Below are 27,415 nucleotides of genomic sequence, written 5' to 3' on the forward strand. Positions count from 1 at the left end.
ATTATTTATCATAGCAGCCCTTGCTAAAAACATGCTGTTCCTTTAGTAAAGTAATACAAGGGCATTGTTAATTTACAAAAAGTGGAATTATGCCCTTGGTCTACTAGGGTACAATTGTTGAATAGTGTTAGCATGTTTTGGTGCTGCCTTAATATGTATATGTATCTGATTGTTGTTTGTCTGTTCCAAACAATTTAGCTTGGTCTAAATAAAATAAAACAAAAATCCAATTACGACATGTTTTATTTTATTATTTTATAAATTGTATTAATACAGTTATCGAAACTATAGTTAATATAAGTAATAATCATATTAATCTATATGACGGACGCCATAACGCTGTCCTCATTTTTCTTGAGGATGACAAACCCTTCCATGACGGGAGAGAGGGGGATATACTCGTCGGTGGCGAGTTCCGCGCGCTCCCCGAAGGAGAGCAGCACTGGCGTCGTGTGGGTGTGGGAGCCGGCGATCGTTTTGGGTGTCCCCGCCTTGCCGATTACGTCCACCGCCTGTCAATTTCATTAAAGTTTGATGGCATACTGGGGTTAGGTTAGCCAAAGATAATTGTGTTTGTCATTACGCTACGCTAAAACACATTTTTGTTTGATTTCAGTTTTAAAAGCCGTGGTAGGATAAGGGATCATATCATGCTTTATTAGGTTTATGGCCCGTTTTTTTTTAACATGTGCCACATTATTACGGTACATTAAAATAAGTGCTATACTAAATTTTAGCATACGCCGCTTCCTAGGCATAAACAAAAAATATTTTTCATGAATATTTCACAGTTGGTTGAGACCCCGCATTATGGATGGCATATAGACAGGTTAACACTAATAATGACTGAAATGGAAATATAAAAATTGATTTTATTTTATTTTATATATTTTTGTTCAAAAACTAAGAAGTGGCGAAAGCAGAAATTTAGTTTAGCACTCATATGTGGCACATCATCATAAAAAAACAGACCAAGAAGCTATTAAGGAGAAGGATAGTCCCTAGTCTGTCTTTTCTCTTAGTCCACTTACACTGACCAGAGTTGAAAATTAAATCGATAAACCCAGGTTAGAAGCTAAAATCCCGTAAATACATTATAACAAGACGGGTTCGGTCCTGAAGGCCTTACTTGCATTTAGCCTTGGCGGGTAGAGCACCTTAGTTGTATTATTGGCCGGATAGCAAAATGTCTTGGTCAGTAAAACACCCTCACTGCCATAGGCGGAACGACTGCCATAATGTTTTAATAGGTAAATGGTCTGCTCTGGTCTTGTAAATCTATTTAATACAACCAATACTAGTGCATTTCACGACCTACGTTTTGCTAAGTAAGTCTTCCAGGAAGACTCTTCCTGAAACTTAAACAATTTTGTAATCATAGCATTAGATAAATAAGTAATTTTGCATACTTGGTCAATGTAAAACTGAGACGTTTTGAATGCCAAAGCTAAATGCAAGTAAGGCCTTCAGGACCCAACCCAACAAGACTATTGGTATCCTACGTCGCGTATAGTAAATAGTATAAGTAGATATACCTGTCCAACTCGCACGGTCACGTTGAGGGGCTGCAGGTTTTCGTCGAGCGTGACGAGCCAGCGCGGCTGCATCGCCGTCGCCAGTACATACAGCAAGTAGTGAGACTTGCCCAGGATTACTGTACACAGATACAGAAATTAGAATAAGAAGTCTTAAACTACACTTGGTTAGTAAGTGTAGCAATCCAATACTACATTAAATAAATCTTGGAAGTCGTACAATAAACCATAAATATAAGGGAGGCTCAGAAAAAATATATTCAAAGAGTATTTGATTTACGATGTATGATATCGATACGACCAACGTTACAAGAATATGTATACACGACTTTATGCACTTAACATTAAAGTCGTGTATACATATTTTTGTAACTTTGGCCGAGACGATATCTTTGCACTTGACTGTACGTGACAATTTAAATTTGGTTAATATCGAACGGAAACATTGTTATACAATCTAGTCTTTAATTTCGCTCGATTCATATATGACGAGGTGGCCGAGTGGTTAAGGCGTTGGACTGCTAATCCAATGTGCTCTGCACGCGTGGGTTCGAATCCCATCCTCGTCGATATAATTTTGTTAAATATTAAAAAAAAAGTGAAATTCACATTATATTAATTTGATTTTATGTAGTTTTAGTTACCTGTAACATGTATCTGTACATATTATCATGTTACAGCAAATAAATAAATCTATCCATACATTGATTGATGGAAAAAAAATGATACATCGCACCTCTAATACAACACCGACGTAAATGCGAAAAAAATCTTTTTAGGGTTCCGTAGCCAAAATGGCAAAAACGGAACCCTAATAGTTTTGCCATGTATTCTGTCTGTCTGTCCGTCCGTCCACGGCTTTGCTCATGGTCTATCAATCCTAGAAAGCTGTAATTTTACATGAATGTATATGTAAACTATGCCGACAAAATGGTACAATTAAAAATATTAAAAAAAAAAAAAAATTTTTTTGATTAGCTCCCATAGACGTAAAGTGGGGGTGATTTTTCTTTCGCATCCAACTTTGTAGTGTGGGGTATCGTTGGATAGGTCTTATAAAACTATTAGGGGGTTGCTAAAACATTTAGTGATGTATTTGCAAAATATTCAACTTTAAAGTACAAATTTACGAGCGTCCCCCTCTCTAAAATCCAAACCGGGGAAAAATTAGAAAAAAATCAGGATGGTAGTAAGTATTTTAGTATAAGAGTAATTAGCAGCCTAAAGTATAAAATATACCTAAAATTGGAATATTCCGTACAAAATACGAAACCCTTGGAAAATATTCCTTAATTTTTTCGTAATGGCTACGGAACCTCCTATTTCGGGCGAGTCCGGCTCGCTCTTGGCCGGTTTTCATCGATTTTTAACCGTTCGTTTCTCTATGCAATAAACTAAGTGTTATACGCAATTCATATAAAAAAATAATTAAATAAGGTGTAAAATCAACATATTAGAAATCTCACACATTGCAAATTTTTGTTTTTATTAGCAGAGCATTCTCTGAATTAATAATTTTTAGTAATAAAAATTAAAAATATACTTTAATTTTGTAATCAGTTATTTTATTTCAAATCCGTCATGGCTGGCAACTTGTGCCACCATACTGCCTTTTTATATGTGTATGGTGTATGTATAAAACTAACTGAGGGCGGTATTAGAATTTTTATTTATGCAACATTACTAGATAGTTTATTGCTCCAGTATTGTTTATTTATATTGACAGTCAATGATGTTGTTTACAATGACGACTTCAACGTACTTTATATAATATTTAATAGAAGTATTTACTTGCGGCTTCGTAAATTATGCAACTGCTAGCTAGGTATTTTCCTTAAATTTCATTGTGGTCTTTATGACGTTGCATTATACTCAATCAACAGTACCAAATACAGCACAACCAACAGTATCAACACGTAAATAACAGTACCAAATTTCGTGACTATACAGAGCGGATGAGATTCAGAGTTTTTTTGCCCTGATCCCGAGGGAATATCGTCATAAAAAGTAGCCTATGTGTATACTATATACTATTACTAATGTATGTATACACACACGCATACATATTCACAAACTTTCGCATTTCTAATATTAGTAGGATTTAGTATTTGTGACACCAACTCAGGGGCATGTAGAAGCCGCCATTGCACGTTTTTTTATTTAATAAAATAGGTACTTTATCGTCCGTCACTTAATGGGGCGGTATCACTGACTGGCCAGTGGTGCCAAATCTTTAAATACATCTCAGCACCATCCAAGCGATGCTCTAAGGTTACTCACTGTTCTTGCAGTCGAGGAAGGCCGTGAGCACGACGAGCAGGCCGGCGAGCGCGGGCTGGTTGACCAAGCGGCGGTCGGCGTGCGCGGGGCACAGCGTGACCGTGCCCTTGCCCGCGTGGCACAGCCCCTGCGCCAGCCGCACCATGAACAGGTGCACCGGCGACTTGCCGTGGTATAGCGCCAGCGCGCGCAACATTGTCGCCAGTCTACAATACAAACCATGACCATGGTGATCATGTTCAAAGTGCGCGTAACTATACGTTTGTGTCATAGGAAATAGAGAAACTTCTTTTTTTCATAATATTTTAAACTTTCGTGATTTTCGCTCATATTTACTAACACAATCGGGACATATATATGTATGTGTGTGTTGTGCAATATATAATATGTGGCCAAAAGGTCGAGGTAATTGTAACTCGTTGTTTAGCGTGATAAGCCCCGCTTGTATAAGTAAACGTGCATTTTTTTATCCCTCCTGAGCTGGTCATCTAAAACGCAAAATGCCGAAGTATCTTAATGCCTTAGACGCATTTGTCTGCTTTGCAAATTACCTAATCGCATTAAGTCTTAGGTGCAAAATCCGAAATGCATTATGTCTGCTTTGCAAATTACGTAAATCGCATTAAGTCTTAGTGGCAAAATGCCCGAAATGCATTATGTCTGCTTTGCAAATTACCTAAATCGCATTAAGTCTTAGTGGCAAAATGCCCGAAATGCATTATGTCTGCTTTGCAAATTACCTAAATCGCATTAAGTCTTAGTGGCAAAATGCCGAAATGCATTATGTCTGCTTTGCAAATTACCTAAATCGCATTAGTCTTAGTGGCAAAATGCCCGAAATGCATTATGTCTGCTTGCAAATTACCTAAATCAGTACAGCTAAACCGAAAACCCTAATCGTAATTTGCGTTTTAGACATTATACAGCTAAGGCAACCAGAGGTTTAATCATTTTGCCATGCAGGCATTTGCGTTTTAGATGTCTTAAATCATAGGCGATATGAGATTAATGTAATTTGCTTATCAGGCATATTGCGTTTTAGACATTATACAGCTAAGGCAACCAGAGGTTTAATCATTTTGCCATGCAGGTATTTTGCGTTTTAGATCTCTTAAATAATAGGCGATATGAGATGAATGTAATTTGCTTATTAGGCATTTTGCGTTTTAGATGTCTTAAATCATAGGTGATATGAGATTAATCTAATTTGCTTATCAGGCATATTGCGTTTTAGACATTCGTTTTAGGCATTTTGCTACCTAGGCATTGTGCGTTATAGATGACATGCTCAGGAGGGATGTACAGACACGATGACCATAGAAACGCCGAAATACAATGCTAACTTCATTCGCTCGTATATTCTTTATGTTTTAACGGAGACGTACAATAATTGCACTCGCGCTTACCATTAGGTCTGGTATCCAACAAAAAAAAAACAGTTTATACGTGACGAAGTTAGTTAACAAACATGAAAAAAAAACCTGAATTGGCAACCTCTCCTTTTTTAAAGTCTTTTTTTTATATCTGCTAGGATTACTCACCTGGCGTTGTTGGTGCCGGCTCCGACCAGCCCCATGGCGAAGATAGCGTTGTAAGCGACATCGTTATCGGAGTCGTGCGAGTACTTGTTGAGTACATCGATCACCGACAGCTGCGGGTTCGACACCGAGCAAAGAGCGATCGCCAGCGGCACCGCGCGGCGCACTGCCGGCTCGCCGTACCGTCCCTACAAACAAAAACATTTCATTTTATAACAGCTCCATACACTTACTTACGCCAAATACTAAAGGCGCAGCGCGCGCCAGCCCAACTATACCACGATGGCTAAGGCCGGCCCTGCATGTTTCTTTAGGATATTTTCCTTCACCGTAAAGCTCGTAGTAAATTTCAAATGTAATTTCGCACATGAATTTCGGAAAACAAGAGGTTCGAGCCCGGATTGGAACTAACGATTCTCTGGTAGAGAGGCTATGGTCTCTGGATTGACCTTTGAGTCAAACCACTAGGCGCAACACGGCTTGGTATGGTATACGGTGTCAAAGCCGTAGCCGAGCCGTAGTAATTAGCAGAATCGAAACAATACATTCTAACACCTTTAAACGAGAAATTCTTGTATATATGTAAATATATTTATATGTATATATTTCGGAGATCTCCGAAACGGCTCCAACGATTTCGATGAAATTTGGTATGTGGGGGTTTTCTTTCAGGGATGACAAATCGATCTAACTTGGTCTTACCTCTAGGAAAACGCTTATTATCGAGTTATAGCTCGAGCAAAGCTCGGTCACCCAGGTACTTAAGTTCTCACCAGTTGTCCAAAGATACGCGTGCACATCTCAGCGCCAGTTTCCTCGGCGAGTGCGATAACGGCGACACCGAGCGTGGCGACGGCCTGTACGGCTGCCAGCTCCTTGTTCGCTTCCTTTTCCTTCTCTTTTTCCTTGCTCTTGCTGTCCTTTGACTTGCCTGCAAAGTTTTATAGATTAATAAAAATAGGCACACTTGCCAACCAGCAAACTGTGCGTTATGGGAGAGCTCAGAGGTTGGTAACTTTACTACTATTGTAAAGTAGCTGTTGGCGCAACTTCTATTTGTCATGCAATCAGTTATAGTGTAGTTTTCTACTGGTCAAATTGGTTCAGTAATTCGCTTACTCTCACAAACAAGTATAAACTGGGCCCGATTGCATAACAAAGTACAAGCTAATAGTATTAGCGATTTTGTATTAAAATTCACTAATACTATTAGCTTGTACTTTATTATGCGATTGGGCCCTGATATACCTTATAAGTTTTCATATTTAGGGGCTGTTTCACCATCCGTTGATCAGTGTTAACTGAAGGTTAAATGTGATGCCGTCTCTATTTGTTTTGTTTGAATAGATAGTCTTTTTAATATTATTAAGAATAAACGAGAAAGTAACTCTCCCTCTCTCTTAATGAAATTATTTAAAAAAAGGAGATAATTAGCGCACTGGCCGTGTCCCCACTAAGCGAGGCGTGTCACACAAGCCAGGCTTGCATGGTAAATGATTTTGCTAGGCAGAGGGCAGAAAATTAAACCGAAAATGGCTGCAATAGTAAAATCATACGCAAACGAAGTCACGAGTTATTTTTTTCCGTATTATAACTGCGTACATACTTTTGGTCTTGTCCTCTTTGGAGCTACCAGCGGCCGAGCTAGAACTGGATGTAGATTCTTTAGCCTCTTTCTTGTCTGACTTCTTGAAAGCTGTGTCTTCGGTCGATGACTGCTCATTCTGAAATAAGATACAAAATTTCAAATAGCAGATGCAAATGGATAAAACTTGCAGGTCTCATTTCCTGTTGCCTCACCACACCATGTCAAGTTTCATCAATCAATCAATCAAGGTTTTTTGTATTTTACGTAAAACAATACAACTACAATGGAACATGTACGGCTATACTCCACAATGATCAGCATCATCAGTCGGCGAACTTACGGCGACGTACAAAAGTGCACCACCTCAGAGGTCAGTCACGCACTGTACAATGGACGACTGTTGTAATACAGTCATGCTGCGAGACGATTCCTTTGAAATGCGCCAAAAAATACCGACAGCATCGCCATTGCCTACTGTCAATTGTCCACCAATATGAACCCCCTGTTCATAATGGCGATGGCCTGTAGTCGGCTATTTGTACTGGTGCCATTAAAATAGTAAAGTTGTGTCCACATGATACAAGGGACGGTACAATATAGCTGACTCAAATGGGAATATGCAAGTATTTTTTCATTTGTTCAATTGTTTGACAAACAAGATGTTTTTATATAATTAAAAAAAATACTACATCATTCGTTTTTGTTTCAATTTTGTATCACGCTAAGTTATTCAGTTCCACGCACCCAATTATGGTAATGTGGGTGTGTGTGTACTCACGTCAGTGTCATAGTGCTTTGAGCAGATGTGCAGCATTTGTTGCACTACAAGCACGTCACCGGTACCGGCGTACGCACACATGGAGAGCGTGGTCTGACATAGCGACTGCTGCGGTTCGGGGAGCACTTCTAGAGCCGCCATTGTAGCCTCCGTGCGTTCCTTACAACCTGCGTAAACAGAAGCAAAATAAAAACAACGTTCAGTTCAGCTCAACACCAAGCCGGCATTGTTGTTCCACTTGCCAATGTTCGTAATTTGGCCGTGTAATGCTATTTTGGTTAGTCAATGACAATATTTACTACGAGTATGTATAACCCGGCTAAATATTATAATATTATAAATAGTGGCGAGTGGCTGAACAATCACGGTTCGCGATGGTACATGAACAGATATAGTCAAAGTTTAAAGTTTGAAAATAGAAATTTAATAGCAGACCATACCTAAGAAACACAGTCCGAGACCCAAATGTAAGAATCTGGCGTATGTGGAAGTGTGCAGGTCTTTGTTGTCGTCGATGAGGCGTTGAATGATCGCGCACGTCACCTGAAATTTATAAAAAATATTTTAAAACAAAACACTTTTGTGAATTGTGTATGTGTGTGTGTGTGCGACTGCGTGCGTTCATGCTAAAACAGCTGGATGGATTTGGATTAAATTTGGTGTGGTAGACAGCTGGACATTTGGAATAACACATAGGCTACTTTTTATCCCGATATTCCCACGGTATAGTTTTGTAACTAAGGGACCCCATACATCCCTGTATTATTATTATTATTTCTAATTATTTTATTTTGAAAAATGACTTTCTGCCAAGTTTCTTGCGGCGCATTCTTCTTGGCAATGATGGTCTTTCCGAAAGCGCTGGTAGTATAAAAAATGACGTGTAAAAGTGCCCATTGCGGCCTATTTACTGAATAAATGCTTTGAATTTGAATTTTGCATTTGAATTTGAATAGGGAAAATTTTTTAAACTTCAGCGCTGGGTTTAGAGTCTTGAATTTTGTAGAGTTATTCACAACACAACCTCAATGAAGACCACGATATAAATATTGGAAATTTCCAGGGGAATTTTGTAAAATCCCGAAAATTTCAATTGCAGCTACCACACCGAATAGTTTACGCGTGCGAAGCCGCGGGTAAAAGCTAGTCAAAAAAATCAAAATCAAAAAAATCAAAATCATTTATTCAGTAAATAGGCCGCAATGGGCACTTTTACACGTCATTTTTTAAAACTACCAGCGCTTTCGGAAAGACCATCATTGCCAAGAAGAATGCGCCGCAAGAAACTTGGCAGAAAGTCATTTTTTCAACATAAAATAATTACAAATAAAATACTTAAAAACTACAGTATACAATGAAATAAAAGAAAATACAAAATAATAATAATAATAATACAGGGATGTATGGGGTCCCTTAGTTACAAAACTAAACTCTAACTATAATCTACGTTCAGTGGAAGTGTAGACTGCTTCCACCGTCATAAATTAAAAAAAAAATATATAATAATAATAATTTAATTCTGAAATTTACATTTCAGGTCAAGTAACCATTAAACTTTTGGATTCCGAAGGCAAGCTCACGTCTGCCGCCCCCAAAGTTAGCTCACACGAACTCATGTCATGCTCTGAAAGCAGAGCGGTACCGAGTGCATGTATTGCTTCCGTTCCCATAAGCTCTATGGGATCGTCTTGGGAGCTTCGACGTCGCGGGCCTGTGACTAGAAATTAAACTAAAAATATACACGTTTAAAATCCATAAGCTTAACAATATACAGCCTTAAATATAGCAAGGGGATGTATAAAGTCCCTGAGTTAATAATAAAATTACTATATAGCAAGGGGATGTAGAAAGTCCCTGAGTTAACAATAAATAAAATTCCTAATCTTAATAATTCAGAGATGTTATAGTCTCTGAATGTCAAAGTAAACTAATTTAATTAACCAAATTATACAATCTTCAGAGGTGTAAAAGCCTCCAATGTCAAAAACTTAAAATAATTATTAAAATAAAGAAATGGAGATGTATAAGGTCTCCAAATGTCAAACCAATAAATATTTTTAAATTAAATTATGCAACGTGGACAACGGCAACAGAACCAGAAACTAGACACGAAATGCGCCGGGACACTGCCAAGTCACACTTCACAACACTTATTTATACACCGACATAAACACACACACATACACAAACACGAATACATCACATCACACATCAACATCCTAATTTTCATCGGCTTTCAGTTTAGGCCATGTCGCATCATCACATAAGTACTCCTCAACTTTATAGTAAGCTTTCTTCAGAAGTGCACTCTTTATGTATTCTTTAAAAGAGTTGTGTGGCAATTTCCATGCTTCTACAGGAACTTTATTGTAAAATCTCACACAGTTTCCCACAAAAGATTTGCTTACTTTCCGTAAACGGAATTTTGGAACGGCAAGCTTGTGCTTATTACGAGTATTGATATCATGTACGTCTGACACTTTTTTAAAGGACTCGATATTCTTGTGTGTATACAATATCACATCATGTATATACTGTGAAGCTACTGTGAGGATGTTTATCTCCTTGAAGCGTTCTCTTTAGTGAATCTCGGGAGCCAAGGTTGTAGATAGACCGGACTGCCCTCTTCTGTAGAATGAAGATAGTTTCTATGTCGGCTGCCTTGCCCCAAATCAGCATACCATAGGACATTATGCTGTGAAAATAACTGAAATAAACTAGCCGGGCAGTTTCAACGTTGGTAAATTGTCTGATTCTTCGTACAGCATAGGCGGCAGAGCTCAATCTACCAGCAAGACCAGAAATATGCGGGCTCCATTGTAAATTACGATCCAACGTAAGACCAAGAAAAACAGTCTCATGCACAAGTTTCAGATTCTCTCCGTTTAAGGAAATAGTTGTTTCAAACTGTCTCACATTAGGCAACGAAAATTTTATACACTTAGTTTTAGCTGCATTTAGTAATAAATTGTTAGCGGTGAACCAGTTAGCGCCTCTGCTAAAGTCTCATTGATGTGGGTTGGATCTTCTTGTTGCCTGTTTACTTTGAATATCAAAGAAGTATCATCTGCAAACAATACTATGTTACATTTCTGTTCTAGCAAGTGGGGCAGGTCATTTATATATACTAGAAAGAGAAATGGACCCAAAATGGAGCCTTGTGGAACTCCAAGCTTCACCGCTGAGCCAGCTGACTGCGTTCTAGTTATCAATATATGACACGTCATTGAAACGTTAGATGTATAAGAACAAGAAGTGATCCGTCTGAATGCCAGTTGTCTATGTAGTTTGTGAATATGACATTGCATCACGCGAGCCAACCAATCCCTGCTTTGTTTCTGAATTTTAATAAATCAACAAGCACGTTTATTTGAAACCTTGAAATTGATTCGTATTTGAATGTATTGTATGGCCACTTTTTGTGTGGAATTTGTTCTGAGTTACGCTTCCAGACTTATTATTTGTTCGTAGCGTACAAAAGCAAAAATAAAGAAAGAATGCGAAGTAAACAAAACAAACAGGTTCCGATTCGGTCGCAGGCGGCAGTTACGACTTGCGCGCGAATCAGGCGACACGGAAATCCCTGAAAACGTAATCAGTCGGTTGTGAAAAGGCAGACTAATCGACTGATTACTGTGCCTCTTTACAACCGACTAATCGGCTAGTCAACCAGTCATAATCGGCACATCTCTAATTTTTTTGTTATCTTTCTGATGTTCGGAGGTCCCTAGTGAGGTAACGTACGTCCCCGTGGCAGGAGCCGACGGCGATGAGGCCGCAGGAGATGGCGGCGAGCGCGCAGATCTCTGCGGGCGCGGCCGCGTCGCTCAGCACCGGCAGCAGGTGAGACAGCACATCCTCGCGCTGCGTGCCTGCGTACGCTATACCAAGACCTGGAGTAACAAGCAATTAATTGAATCAGGCGTTACTTTGCGGAGATCCATATCAATGAACGGAAACAATGAATACTTTGCTCACCAGCGACCTTATGATAGCTACGGTTATACAAGAAATATGTTCATGCAGTTCCTCTACCTGCACACTGTAAGAACACACACAAATCACACTTTTCGAACTCAACGAGCTCATCTTCAGAGCAACACACCCGTTCACGATGCTACCAGATGTTAGACTAACATAAACGTAGCTTAGCTATCATACATAAGGTTGCGGGTGAGCAAAGTAATTGTTTCAGTTCATTGAGTATCAAGCAATTAATCAACACTAATCTATACTATCCAAAAGAAAGTAGGGGGCACATGAGTTTTTTTATGTAAAAGGAGGCAAACGCCGCCCGCCCGTCAGTCTGCCGGCTCACTGAGACTAATAATTGTTTTTTAAAGATTCCTAAGTTGTACCGCTCCGGGAATGCGGTCCCAGGAAGCTGGAGCTTCATTGTAGCTGGCTGAAGTGTCATTGGTATGGTAAAACGAAAATATTTATTCATTTATTTATTTTCGGAGAACCAATCGCTATAGATTACAAAATATGAATAAATATATTTTTTATAACATTCCTTGCCTTAAAAATGGTTTTATTAATACAACATAACACAATATAAATACTTTTTCATTCAATTAAATGTATTCATATAAAAATGCAAACGAATTTTTGATTTCATTTTACCAATGAACTCAAGTGGCCCTTATTTCCTTTTAGTATAGTCTAGTCTACGACACATTTCAAACATAGCAGATTGCCAAAGATAACAAAATAAAGCTATCCTTATAATAAGTTGTAGTTTACCTACATTTAGGTTAGCTTTCGGTAGAAAATCAGCTTAAACCAGCACTGGAACCCAAACCGGATTCGTGGACACTAGTTGCAGGCGACTTAAATGTTAATTAGTTGTGTTGACAAGATAAAAATAGAAAAGGCAACCGAAAAAAATGACATTTAACAATTATAATAATATGTAATATTATGAATAAGTGAGAAATGAAAGAGTACAATATAATATCTACACCTCATCTTCATCATCTTTAGCATACATACATACATACATAAAATCACGCCTCTTTCCCAACGGGGTAGGCAGAGACTACATCCTTCCACTTGCTACGATTCTGGCATACAACTCTCGCTTCCTCTACATTCATCAATCTTCTTTAGGTAACAACCTAATTCAAGTTGAGACCATAAACAAGTATAATGAACATAAACAAACATGTTATTTTGCTCACCTAATACACTTCCAATTCTAAGATTGGAGCTAGAGTGCAGCACATAATCGGACAGCAGAGCCAGTGCTGGGTCGCACTCGTTGCGAACACCGCAGTTGACCAGTCCTAATGCCAGTAACGCGCCCGCCTTGATATGCTCGTCAGCCGTATACAGGTATTTGTCGATCGGCGTGAGCCCTCCGTCCACGTCCCACAGGTGGATCATGCCGAGCGACGCGGCCGCAGACAACATACCTGGATGAAAAAAAAAACAATTTGCAATTATGATGATTCAACCATAGTCCAGCCATCCATTGCTTTGCTAGCTTCAATGGCGGCGGTTTGGGAGTAACTTATGACAGAATGATAATCGGACGTTGATCCCTCAGGAGTATAGGTCTCGCATTCAGAGTACTTCTACGAGTTGCGGGTCTTTAGGTTTAAAGTCCCGCCCTTTGATACCAATTGAGTAGATTTCTTTCCCAACTGACCATTTCCATAATGTTTGAGGTTAGCTTGGTTTACTCTACTATCTGAAGGTTCAGCATTTGGGTAGAGAGGTGACAATGGTTGGTGCATAACAAAATAACTGATTATAAAAATTAAAGTGCTTGCATAAGATGAGAGAATCTGAGAGGCAACAAGTATCCTATGAGTTCCAGACTTACCATGGTCTTTGTTCTTGTACATCCATTTGTTACCATCTTCGGTAGTCACCAACTTATCCCTTCCAAATCCAGCATTCACAAAGGCATTGACAAATGTAGCCGAGAGATTTTGTCGAGCAGAATCTACTGGGTGCTCGGCTAAGAGTGAGGGACGCAGAGCAGATCCGGCCGATTCTAACCAGGTTTTGTACACTTCTTCTGGCGTTTTTGGCTCCATAATGTCAAGCTGCAAATTAGGCACTAATGATTATCAAACAATAGGATCTCAATAATAACTTAGCTAAGTTTAGCTTGTTTCTTAGGCTATACAAATATAATAAATAGAAAAAGTTTTTTTATAGAGAATATTTAAGTAAAGTAGGCAACTTATTTCAATCAGTACTTACCTCCCTGCCTAAACTTAAGAAGTGGTCATTAATATGGGCGTTTAGAAGAATGGTGCGCAGATCCTCATCCTCAATGTCTAAAGGAATGTACTGGCGAGCCAGCATGTAGCAAAGCTGCTTCTTGATCAACCTGACAGTGCCAAAAAATAGGAATATTATGCTCAGATTTTCTTAAGCATGATAATATTTCGTTACCATATTACATTAACTTTAAATTAAAACGAAAAAGTTAAATTGCTAATGGGTTTAGGAAAGGAGGGATACAAATTTATTTTTTAATCCTTCAACACTAAGGGGCTGTTTCACCATCCATTGATTAGTGTTAACTGGCGGTTAGGTGTGATGCCGTCTCTATTTGTTTTGTTCGAATAGACGGAGACGGCATCACATTTATCCGTCAGTTAACACTAATCAGTGGATGGTGAAACAGCCCCTTATTCTACTAATATTTTAGTTTATAGTTTAGTCATGACATGAGAAAAACAGCTAAATTTGGGTGAAATTTGGCACACAGATTTTATCTCAGAAAATCACATTGTTCCTGCAGGATAGCGATAACAACAATACAATACAATACAAATGTTCTCATACAACTAGTAAGAAATAAAGATAAAAAGTTCCTTTTCACGACACTGCTCGAAAATGTGGCCATATAGCCTAAATCCAGTACACAAAACTGCCTATAAATGTACATTTAACAGCCGACTCATTTATGGCTCGCAAAACACGACAACAATGTAACACATCACGGTAACAGGTCGTATCTATATATGTATTTCATAGTATGATACGACTTTTTAGAATATATTTCAGATTTTTTTCCCGGCGTGTTGAAACGACAATCGGACCAATCAAAAGTAATCGTCTGCTGCATGTGAAATTAAATTGACCCATGAGAATGCGTCTTTTATGTCATTTTTCTACTCCTGTACTTTTATTTGACAATTAAAGGTCCACGAACACGAATACAATGATATACCTACATAATACACACACACTCAAACATCACGCCTGTATTCCCAAATGGAGTAGGCAGAGCACACGAAACGTTACCGCTTCGGACCACTTTTAGCAATTTTAGGTTTTAAGTTTGACAAAAACGGTACAATAATCACAGGTTGCTAGTCTGTCGCCTACAGTATACCTTAACCTATATCCTCAGTCGCCTCTTACGTCATCCACGGAAGAAATGGAGAGGTGTACATAATAAGTCTGGGAAAAAGTCTATCTCATAAATGGATGCTTTTAAATTGCTTTGAAATTAATAATAATACAGTTCAATGACCTTTCCTTGACAGTTAACTTTTTAAATTTAGGACTCCTAACCTCTATTTTGAATAAATACAGTATTACCAACATTACATTGAAATTATTTCACAACATTTTTATTCAGTTTCTAATCAATAATCAATCGTTCAAAAATAAAATTTAGTATCCATATTTTGTAAACCGTGTTTTGATTGCCGTGGTGGCCTAAGATTGCCGTGGTGGCCTAATGGTTTGACCTATCGCCTCTCAAGCAGAGGGTCGTGGGTTCAAACCCCGGCTCGCACCTCTGAGTTTTTCGAAATTCATGTGCGGAATTACATTTGAAATTTACCACGAGCTGCGGTGAAGGAAAACATCGTGAGGAAACCTGCACAAACCTGCGAAGCAATTCAATGGTGCGTGTGAAGTTCCCAATCCGCACTGGGCCTGCGTGGGAACTATGGCCCAAGCCCTCTTGTTCTGAGAGGAGGCCTGTGCTCAGCAGTGGGACGTATATAGGTTGGGACGATTTTGTAAACAAAGAATATTATATTATACTAGGTACCTATGTTTAGTCCTAAATTGGGTATTTCCATTAATTTCAAGTGTTGTTTTTGTTTGTCATAAAAGTATTAAAAGTGATCGCGCCACTGGCAAGTTAGCGTGAACAAAAAAAACAACCATAAACGAAATAATTATGTCAAATTTCATTCCCTGAATTGGCGGGAAACGTCATTCGCTTCATTCATATTTCATTTCATCGTGTTGAATTCTGTCAGATGTGTGTAGGTAGAGATGGAAGTCTTTAGCCTGATGATGATGATTTAAAAATAGTTGTAGAAAAAGTACTGTATACAACGTTGCATAACTTGGTCTTAAAACGCTCGTGGCGTTTTTCATAGCGATATGAGCCGCACTCGCGTTTTAAGAGCTCACTTATACAACGGTTGCATAAAATACTATTATGAGGTGTTTTTTTCTTAAACGCATAATATGCACATAATGCTTTAATTTTTGTAAGTATGAAAAAACGCCTCAGCATTAACTTTTTACTGCACTGGCTGAACAGCCAGGCTGCTTAGTGCGCGAGTAATCATCCTCGTTATGTTCGTCGTGCTGCCGCAGCCAGGCAGCTCAGTGCGCGAGTATAAATCCTCATCCTCGTCATATCCTACCTGTGGCAGCACGACAAGCATGACATTTTTATTTTTTATTTAAATATGTATGTGGTTTTGGGTTCTGGCCACTAAGAAAGGCCTTGTTTAAAAATAGTAATTATGTCACAAAAGAAAAACTAAAATCGGCGGCAGTCTTTGGATTGTTTGTTTTGTGATAAATGTTTTTTGTTTCCTCGCAGTGGCCGTGAAAAGCACAATGTTTAGTTTCAGCCAAAAGTGCAATAGATGAACTTGTATTATCAAAGGCCTCCCCTTTGGGTCGGCCTTCAAACTAACGCGTTCATTTATTGCTTACTTTCCAGTCTACAACAATGTACTATTATCTGTTTTGTTTGTTATTCTTTAATGGTAAAAAGCGATGATGGATTTTGATGAAATTTGCTATTTGCAGGCAACAGCTAGTTGTGTTTACATCAGCATACTTACGGTTCAGTGCAAGCATTGAAGACCTCCTCGCACTTGGTCTTGTCCTGCAGCTGCATGGCCACAAGCAGCGCGCGCGGGTACTCTCCGAAGCGTAAGTAGGTGTCTAACACTCCTTGTAGGATCTGTGTGGACTCGGGCTCCACCACATAACTGGCACAGCTGTGAGTAGATAGAACGTCTTGAGATACAGAAATAAAGTAGAATAGATTGTCTTTGAACGCAGGCACATGCAGATCCAAGATTTTGTTTGGGAGGGGCTTGGCCACACTAAGTGTATGTTGAGGGGAGCTTGACACTACGCCCAGCCTATCCCCTGTATCCGTCACAGAATACAGACACAAGGAATACTAAATTTTAAAGCACACAAAAATATGTTATGCAATTCTATTTGTATAGACATCAAGGGTTAGTATTCTCGTGGCATTTTTGGACAAGTAATTCAGAGGAGTTGTAGTTATGTTATTTTTATAATTGAATGAATGACTGAATGGTAGAAACTTAACTTATGTAAAATTTGGCGTGAAATATTTTCACATTCGAATTAACAGTTTTCCACTATCTAAAGCTATCAATCACCTGTTTTTTTTTCATCCTGACATACAAGATTTTGATAGATGTGTTTGGAATTCCTACTGGAATTTATATTTCAAAAACCTGTTGGTTTACTCTAATACCTCACCCCCAATATAGGATAATTAGTACCAATTTCACCATACAATCTTAAATGTTAATGGACATTAGCTGCCAAAATGTATGAACTAACAGTTGATTAACAATTAACATTGTATGGTGGAATTAATTGTTATTAAATGTGTAATACATATGTTTGGAAAAAGTAATGTTACTTTCTTGATTGGGAACTTTGAATTGCTTCGCAGGTTTGTGCAGGTTTCCTCACGATGTTTTCCTTCACCGCAAAGCTCGTGGTAAATTTCAAATGTAATTCCGCACATGAAATTTCGAAAAACTCAGAGGTGTGAGCCGGGGTTGAACCACGACCCTCAGTTGAGAATAGGTCAAACCACTAGGCCATAATCCGCACTGGGGACTATGGCCCAAGCCCTCTTTCTGAGAACTGTGCCCAGCAGTGGGACGTATATAGGCTGGGATGATGATGATGATGATGATGACTTTCTTGATATTTTTTTTATAAGCTAATTGGTAGCTATTATTAAAGTAAATTTTAGGTAGCTATTGAAAGTAACTTATTGAAACTAACTTTATGGGGTAGCATATTATTTGGAATCAGGCATTGTTTGATTTATAAGAGCATCATGTTTTCTCTACATACTTTTTTCAGTTTCAAAAAACATGTGTATTTTGTTTTTTATATTATTCTCTACTATTATACAAGATATTTCATTCCATGACAATTTAAACAACATACTTTTTGTTCGAATTCTTATGCATCATTCATTCATTCATTCAATCATAAAAATATCTATAATAACGACTCCATGGCCCTCTGTTAAAAATTGCCACCAAACATCCCAACTCAATGACATAAGTGTTCATGTCTTGAGTCCTATCCATCATAATGGAGACTGTATCAACATTACGACTTTCTTTAGTTTTTTGTCTTTTTGAATATATATTATATATTGGTTTTTTAACTGTGACAATGTAATTTTTTATTGACAAATAAAATAAATTAAATTAAAATATATATGGTAAATAGCTATAACAGTTTCATGTTTAAAAATTGAAAATGATTATCCTTAAATTATATAGTCATAATGTTATTATTATTGACTGACTTAAATATTTGCATGCCGCAAGGCAAAACATGCAAGAACAGGAAAAGAAACCGAACAGCTTTAACAAATAAATATTTTTATCTTCATGTCCAGATTTTTTTTATCAGAAGATATTTGGTGTTTTTTAAACACATTAGATTTATTTCTAATTTTTAGCTGAATGTTTTTGACAAACACATTTTTGAGACCTTTTTAACTACAACTTACCCAATAAGGTACAGGCAGACTCGAGGATAATTGCTTTGGTCCATATGTTGTGTCAGAAGGTCCAGGCGATCAATTTCCATCAGCAAATCACAGGCCTGGATTTCTGCAGAGTGCTGCATGTCAAATGACACTACATCGCGCACTAGTGGCAAAAGTGTCTCCATGTTCTCCACATTCCACTCTTCAGCTATTTCACCCTCTAGTTGCCTACAAATACAAATAGTCAAAATTATGTATGAATCTTTTTTATGTAACTATTAGTTATTTGACTAGGTATTAAAAATGTCATGCAAGGGCATATTGTAGGTCAGGAGATAAAAACTAGCAGGTAGCAGCTCTCACCCCTGCCTATACCTCGCTTCACCCTTGATGTCAATGTCAATAAAATTACTAAGAATAAGTTAAAAATTTCTTAGACAACACCTTTGAGTGCAAAAAGCTAATCTCTCATTACTCTGTATTGTTGAAATTGTGCTTCCTACCTAACATATTCATGGCCCCAGTCTCCAACATTGGACATTGTTCCCAGTAAACAGTACTTGAGACACTCTCGCTTCTCAGCAGCATCCTGAAAAATTATGAAAAAAAAAGTAGGTTATAATTTTAACAACAATCATCAAAATGAAAACAATGAAAGAATACTTACAACTGAACCACTGACTCCCATTGCAAGTACAGAAACTACGTCCGCACAGAATTTCTTTGTTTTTGCATCTTTTATTTTTTCATACACTTCTTTGAGTGCTGGATAATGTTCTCTCAAGAACTTCAGTGGCTTTGGTACTGATGTCATAGAGGTTGTAGATGTTCTTATTAGATTGCTCAACATTTGTAAAGCAGGAAAATATAAATCTACTTCAGGTCCCTGCAAAATATGAAGTATATAGGTTAAGAATCCACTTAGGTTTGAGAAAAGCTCTTATTTAGAATATTTACCTTTAACTTCTCCACGAGCATATTGAGCTCTTCTTGCAGTCGCTTGTCTTCCTCCGACTGTAAATATAAAGCATTTCAAATACTTACGTGATTAGATGCATCTTCGTGAACAATAAAATTTTGAGAATGATAAATCAATTTCTTACCAAATCCTCATTTTGAGCTACTACAGGTTCTGTTTTTTCTTTTGCTGGTTCCTCGGTTTTATTTTTGACCGTCATTTTAACTGTTAGACTTTCTGTTATTAGAAAATATTATTTAGTTTACTCTACGACGTTGACTGTTGAAGCTAAAGCCAATGATTTGAGAAAATTTGACAAGTCACTATACCACAGACTGGCACAAACTGTGGAAATCAGAGGGGCTACTACGATTATGTCATTTAATACGCGAGTGAAAGAGACGGTGCAATACGAACTTCGTTTTGCGAGTTTTGTAGTAGCCCCTCAGGCAAAAAACGGAAATACGGAAATATTGTTAGTGTTGCCTGTGCATACAAAAAGAAATTCCCCCAACTCCCTGACCACCAAATAATAATCTGAGCTAACCGCCAAATAGGAAATCTCTATATATCCCGATCAAGCTAAGTTTGCACCTCCTCGGACAGAGTCGCGGGCAACAGCTGCATAGCAGCTAACACTAATATATACAATTCTTCTGTACGTGTGATTGTCACCTAACTATATATTTCAATAGGTTCCTAATGGTTTGAAAACACATTTGCACCCGGTAGGTGGCGTTGCTGTCGGTATATTATCATAGTTAATTTACCTCTTGGGGTTCAGTGATAATAGCTATCAATAGAATTTATATCATTCGAAAAAGGAATAGTGTCATTTGCTCTGTATCATTCAAATTAACAAAAAAAAAACAACTATCTATGAGACATTAAGATTTAAATTTCGATGTAAATTTTTGTTGTATGGTGGGTCGCAGGAGGATAAGTGATGTTTTTTCGGGCAGCACATCGTATCCGCCGTATAGCCGGGTCCGCTAGTTTATCATAATTATTCTTATTACTGACCAATATAATTCCGTTTTGGACATAACATAAACTTACTTTCTGTTTAAATCCTTGTCTAATACTTTACGAAATGAATAACTAAATCAAGCGAATGCATTATCCTGGCTAGAAATTTTATTGAATCATGAATCGAAATATTACTGGCCTGAAAAATCTAAAAAAACCACACGTTTCAAATTACCATATTATATTTTATACTGTTGTGGCTGAATTAATGTCACTTCTCTCTCGAGATCAAGAAACATGTGGGTGGTTTACAAGCCAAGTTTAAACTTATTATTAGTTTTATAGGTTTATTCATTACCTAACTATGAAATTAAATATCTATCAAAATCAGTAAAGTAAGTTATCTATAAGTAATGGTAGAGTTCAATTCTTGTTTTTGTCACAGTTGAACCTATCAGGCTCCTCCTCGCTGCGCTCGTCGTCGAACCTAAACCTTTCAATTAATCATACTTCGGTTGCTTCGGTTGCCTAAAAATCATTTGTAATCAAATTGCCCTGTGATCACGTAGCAATATTCATAATGACCAGACAATGTAATAAATAATGAAGTTTAGGAATAATTATTCACTTGGTCCATAACACATCCAAGGTGTATATGTATCCGTCTTCAAAAATATGTATATAATCATAGGAATAAATATATATATACGTTACCAAAATGTCTAAAATATATATGGTACTTACCTCTACACCTTTATGTCACTAATTATAAAGGTCGATGTATACATCAATGGACACTATGGCTGTGGTGCTATTTATGAATTCGACTGTACCACAAACTCTTATTCCGATATTTCCGATGTAATAAATAAATAAATATCACGGGACAATTCACATCAATTGACCTAGTCCCAAAGTAAGCTTAGCAAAGCTTGTGTTATGGGTACTAAGTAACGGATAAATATAATTATTTATAGATACATACTTAAATACATATTAAACACCCAAGACCCGAGAACAAACATTCTTATTTTTTAACTGAATTCATATATATATTTTTTTATGTTTATTACCTCAGAACACCGTCATTTATGAACCGATATGATTTTTTTTTTAGTTCGTCCAGAAAAGCTTTCAATTAGGTCCCATAAGCAGCAAATTAGGATCTGAAGATCGAATCTTAAGGAAATCGAGGGAACTCTTCAATTATTATAGGGACACCTATGGTAATTTGGATATATTTAGCAGTAACTTGTGCATTTGCTCTTGCAAATCATAATTTGGTGAAGTGGAACTGATGGTGAAGACCAGATTTGACCAACGGAACTACTACTCAATAACAAGTATTTCACGGGTTAAATTTAAATTATCATGATTAATATACTTAACTAGATAAGCGACTAAGAAGAAGACTGATACTGAAGCCAGAAGGTAGGCAACGGAACTCTGTTATAAAACAACGTAACTAAGTCGTGTTTGGGCTTAATGGAATTGTTGTGAGATGTACTTTGGCTAAGAATCACTAAAAAGTGAGAAATAAAGAAAAATTTTAACAAAAAAAAAACCGACTCCAAAAAAATGGAACCGACTACAAAACCCTTGAAAATATTTTTCTATGTAAGTACGTACTAGCTCGAAGTCGGTGACTCAGCACGACCCAGCAGGAGGGATTGAAACCCATAGTATGTAGATGAGGTAGACGACTATTGTCCCACTCCTGCTGGCTCGTGCTGAGGCACCGACTTCGAGCTAGTACGTACTTACCTAGAAAAATATTTTCAAGGGTTTTGTAGTCGGTTCCATTTTTTGTTATTTTTTTCATACAAATATCTGCCCCGACCCGGGGTCGTATCTGGTCGTCGAGGCTGGGTAACAAATTTTTGAGTTGTTTGATAAGATAAATATTTTGGGAACAACTTTTTATTTAACTTCACCTCTTATATTTGTTTCGTTTATTTACTTCAAAATTTGCAAGTTAAATAATTTTGACCCACTTTCAGTGATCGGATTAATTTGAGATTTGGTACACGAATGTAAGTTGCATGGCAATATTATGGTTCTCCTATGGTAGCCCGAAAACTTTTAATCCTATTTTCACTACCACTAATTTCATTAGCCCTAAAATGAAAAAGCCGAATTTTAATTTTCCTAACTATTCATTAGCTCTAATTTTAACATTCCGAATTTACGTTATATTTAATTTCACTAGCCCTAACATCAAAAAGCTAAAACAGTAATTTTCGTCAAATGTATTGATTGAAAATTGGAACACCTTAATTTAGCAACATATTGAATGGCATCCATCCAACCTACTTTCCTAGTGGGAGTTATCTATTGGCTGCTATAAAAAAACCTAACATAGAAGGCTAAGGCCTTAGCCTTCTGAACCTAACCTATCCGAGTCGCTTCTACTCCAAACCGTCTTGCTCGCTCGCTTCACTCGCTCGCACGAATTTTATTTTATCTTTAGTACAAGTAAGTAAACATTAGGGTTCATAACTTTAGGTCTATTAATCTTTAGGAATAATCATTATTAGTTTTAGCAATATTAGAGCATTTAATGTTTTGTACAAGTAACCATTAGGATGTAAAGCTTTAGGTCTAGTAATCAATTCGGACATACAAGTTTAGCTGTCATGATATTAGGGCTAATGAAAATTATATCTAACGTTGGTAAGCCTAGTGAAATTAGCTTTTATGATATTCGGTCTAGTGAGGGTGAACCCAATATTATGCTAGCACAGTCAAGTAAAAAATGGTTCTATTATTTTTTATTTTAACAAAAATTTATTCATTCTTTACCTTACCAAAACTGGTAAGCTGTAAGTGATACTATATAAACATGAGAAAAACTTGACTCTTTTTTTCCAATCATAATTTTTCGCGCGCAGGATGTATGTAAGTACCTACTTGATATATGCATCTTACGTCCGTAAGAGAATTGTTTAGTATAAGCTAAGCTGTTGCCAGCTCTTGTTCTGTTGCAAAGTGGAATTTTAATCGAATACTTAATACCATTGTGTGATCGCTAAAAAATATCTATATGGACTTCCAATTGGTAATGCGTAACATTTAGGTAGGTACACTTAATAAGAAAGTAAAATACCTTTAATTGTTTCAATAACCTTTTTATAGTTAATGTAAACGTGTTGCCTACCCACATGATATAAAATTTAAAATATTATGCATCGTTTCACTTTGTGCAAATATATAGTATAGGTAAGGTATGTTTATTTTTCTGCATATGAAACGTAAAGTTCAATAAACATGTTTTGCACATGAAACTTTACGTTATGTCGTTATGCCTGAAAAAAAAACCGGCCAAGTGCTAGTCGGACTCGCGCACGAAGGATTCCATACCATTATATTTATTTGGCACCCTTAAATATTAATTTTATTTTAATTTAATTATTTATTTTTAAAGTAAATATCCGATTAAATATTCCGTGAATATTTCAAGCGTCTACCTGATGCCTTTATTAATATCCAGAAAAACGGCTAAAAAATCAAGTTTGTTTTATGGGAGCCCCGCTTAAATATTTATTTTATTTTTAATATTTTTGTTTATAGCGGCAACAGAATCTGTGAAAATTTCAACTGTCTAGTTATCACGGTTCATATCAGGACAGACAGACGGACGGACAGCGGAATCTTAGTAATAGGGTCCCATTTTTACCCTTTGGGTACTGAACCCTAAAAAGACGTGGAAACATATAATTTTTTTAAAGACCACACATTTTGATATCAATTACTGAAACTGGTTTAAAATATCAAACATCTAACTAATTCACTGTGGAAGCCATGCTAACACCAAGCTATACTTAACCCCCCTTTTTCCATGCGGTCACTCGCGGTCAATGCTATCGGCACGGTATCAATACATACAGGGCGTCTCGTCTAAAGTTCTTAAAAATAAAAAACAAACCAAAGCTTGCGTGTTCTGACTCTGACTGGGAACATTTTTTGTGTGTATGTCAGTGTACCGTAGGTAACATTAAATCTGAATTTATAAATGGGTAAACATTACTAAGACTCAATGCGAAATCCTGGGAAGAGGTGTAAACGAGTTTGGTGGGGATTCTTATTCTCCATTGAGTCTGTTTTTGTGTCTGATTCAAAGAGTTTGCGAAAGAGAAACGTGAGCCGCTCTCCAGGGGGGCTACTAACTAGCTATTGTACCGTCCCTCTCACTCTCGTGTTAAATAATATTAGCGTCAATGGGACGGCAAGATATGGAGTTCGTAGTATAGGGCCGTAGCACAGTATAACAAGTTTCCCTAGGGAACCGTAGTATTCAAACTGTGAATGCAAGATTGTGCCAAAAGTGGCGGTGAATACCCTCTAATTTACCTACCTACTTACTTATATTCTGAATTTTTTTTAAAGAAAACTTTCCCTTAATTCCATTACTTGTGCGTATTTTCTTTGACAACATAACAGCGATTAATAACCAACAGCAAATAAATTCGTCCAGTTGTGTTTTTTAAGCATTTTTGAAACGGCCAAATTTTTTCTAATTAATCGTTTGCTTATTCCTTAGATACTTTTTTACGCACAATGTACACGTTAATCAAAAAAACTTTTCATCGAGTTGGCAAAAACTTTTTGTACGTAACTGCGTGACAAGCCAAGGACAACCAAGTACATAAAAACCATTGAAGATATGGCTCATCCGAAATCTTTACCTTTACTTGGTACGAAAATTAGATCTTATATTTGCTGTGGGGAACCAAGTAAGTTGTTTATTTCTAAGAAAAGATTTACTATACCTAACCTATGTATACTCAATATTCTTGCCTTATCATAGAAAACCTCGTACCTCTTTCTCAGGTTGCATGAATACATTGATAAACGACACAAACAACTGGGACCCATATTCTATGAAAAATTAGAAGGTGACACAAAATTAGTTTTTGTAAGCGATCCTATGCTCATAAAATCAGTTTTTCTGAGCCTTGAAGGAAAGTATCCCGCTCATATATTACCTGAGCCATGGGTTTTATACGAAAAAATTCTATGGATCCAAAAGAGGACTATTCTTCATGAATGGAGAAGAATGGTTAACTAATCGACGAATAATGAACAAACTTTTACTTCGCGAGGACTCTATTAAATGGATCGAAGAACCTGTGAAAAATACCGTAGAAAAGTTTGTTCAGTATTGGAAAACGGAAGTTAAAGATGGGACTGTTGCTAATTTAGAGTCCGATTGTATAGATTGTCTACGGAAGGTAATAAAGATATTTATCATTTATTTAGTTGAAAATAAAATTTTTTGCTCGACTGCACATTATTGGCTACCTACATGATTATTAGTAAGTTAGTTAATGTACCAGCAGAAGAAATTTAGCCACCCTTTTATTTAGGATACTCATTCTAACTCAAATTGTAGGTGTGATATTTTTTTTTGGTATGGAATTACCATCTCATCATTCCAGCCTATACACGTCCCACTGCTGGGCACATGACAGTTCTCCTCCCAGTGCGGATTGGGCCCCCTAAATGTACCGCACAAGGCGGACCCCCCCCCCCAAAACGCCACTGTACTATATATATATATAATATAATATATATAGTATATATATTTTATATCAATATATATATATAATATATATATATATATATATATAATGCATGTTACATGAATGGACTGCGTAGCGTGGGTACGTGTCTCATGATCACGTCACAGTATAACAAGTTTCCCTAGGGAAGACTTGTTATACTGTGATCACGTATTTGCTATTTTTGCAACGGTCAGACACTCTATGATCTGGTTACTTACTTAACTTACTGGTGACTTACCTAAATCTTTTTTCCAGTTATATTATCTATACTTATTGGCACTAACTCGTCGCTTAAATATAGCGCACATTACGAAGAACTTCTAACTATGCTCTCAGAAACTGTCAAAAGATATTTCAAACCACGACCAAGTTATTTGGCTTGCCACTTAATCTTTGTCTTCGTTTAAACTTGAATGTCTGGAGAAATTTTAAGGAATCAGTGGATATGTCACTTTTACTAGGTAAATATAAAAAAAATAAAAAATATTACTTTGTGTGCTTCTTTTTATACCTACAGAATTTTTTTTTTTAGCTCAAAAGCTTGTTTCTGAAATGTTACTGAAAAGAGATGACAATAACGGATCGTTCATAAACTTCTAGCAGAAAACGTTAGTGATAACCTGATTATCAGAATCGTTGCAGATTTTATAATTGCTGCAGGGATACGGGGTAAGGAGACAAACCTATGCCTGATTTTCACTTGAACGCAAAATATCACTATATATAGTTACTAGACTTTTAGTCATTTTTTTTTGCAGACTGCATACACATCAATTTGGAGTTTATTCCTACTGGCACAAAATGATGAAATATCACATGAAATACGGACAGGAAATGGCTACGTGAAAAATGTCGTAAAAGAGTCTATGAGATTATATCCTGTAGCGCCATTTTGACAAGAATTTTGCCGAAGAATGATATTTTAGGTGACTTCCAGCTTCCCGAAAATGTAAGTTTGTGTCTTTTTTAACCGACTTCAAAAAAGAAGGTTCTCAATTCGAGTGTATGTTTTTTTTTGTTTATTACGCGATAACTCCCCAATTGTAGGCCGAATTTAAAATTCTTTTTTAGTTCTAAAGGACATACTTCCGAAGTGGTCCCATTGATACCAAATCAGGATCTGATGATGGATCTTAAAGAAATTGAGGGCAACCACTCGAATTTATAAAACACACCTTAGCGATTTTTGGCATT

The 27,415-nt window shown here is 37.0% G+C and overlaps 1 protein-coding gene, 1 non-coding gene and 1 pseudogene across 2 annotated transcripts; 2 read left to right on the forward strand and 1 right to left on the reverse strand.

The window, feature by feature from the left end:
* Positions 1 to 225: 225 nt before the first annotated feature.
* Rpn1 (regulatory particle non-ATPase 1) lies at positions 226 to 20,026 on the reverse strand. The gene is made up of 18 exons (XM_074100543.1): positions 19,834 to 20,026; positions 19,688 to 19,744; positions 19,398 to 19,616; positions 19,234 to 19,319; positions 18,752 to 18,958; positions 16,788 to 16,946; positions 13,936 to 14,065; positions 13,550 to 13,775; positions 12,903 to 13,136; positions 11,464 to 11,612; positions 8,160 to 8,262; positions 7,720 to 7,886; positions 6,960 to 7,077; positions 6,127 to 6,284; positions 5,357 to 5,541; positions 3,816 to 4,021; positions 1,536 to 1,654; positions 226 to 512 (listed from the first exon to the last, which is right to left on the reverse strand). The coding sequence occupies exons 1-18, from the start codon at positions 19,906 to 19,908 to the stop codon at positions 318 to 320; spliced, it is 2,793 nt and encodes a 930-aa protein (XP_073956644.1). The 5' UTR covers positions 19,909 to 20,026; the 3' UTR covers positions 226 to 317.
* Positions 2,023 to 2,104, forward strand: TRNAS-GCU (transfer RNA serine (anticodon GCU)). Its single transcript has one exon. It is a non-coding gene; the product is annotated as a tRNA-Ser (tRNA).
* A 5,279-nt stretch (positions 20,027 to 25,305) lies between the features above and the next one.
* The window catches only part of LOC141437211 (cytochrome P450 315a1, mitochondrial-like), a 2,973-nt pseudogene continuing 863 nt past the window's right edge, over positions 25,306 to 27,415 (forward strand).

Source organism: Choristoneura fumiferana, chromosome 17, assembly GCF_025370935.1.
Source record: "Choristoneura fumiferana chromosome 17, NRCan_CFum_1, whole genome shotgun sequence".
Classification (NCBI taxonomy): Eukaryota; Metazoa; Arthropoda; class Insecta; order Lepidoptera; family Tortricidae; genus Choristoneura; species Choristoneura fumiferana.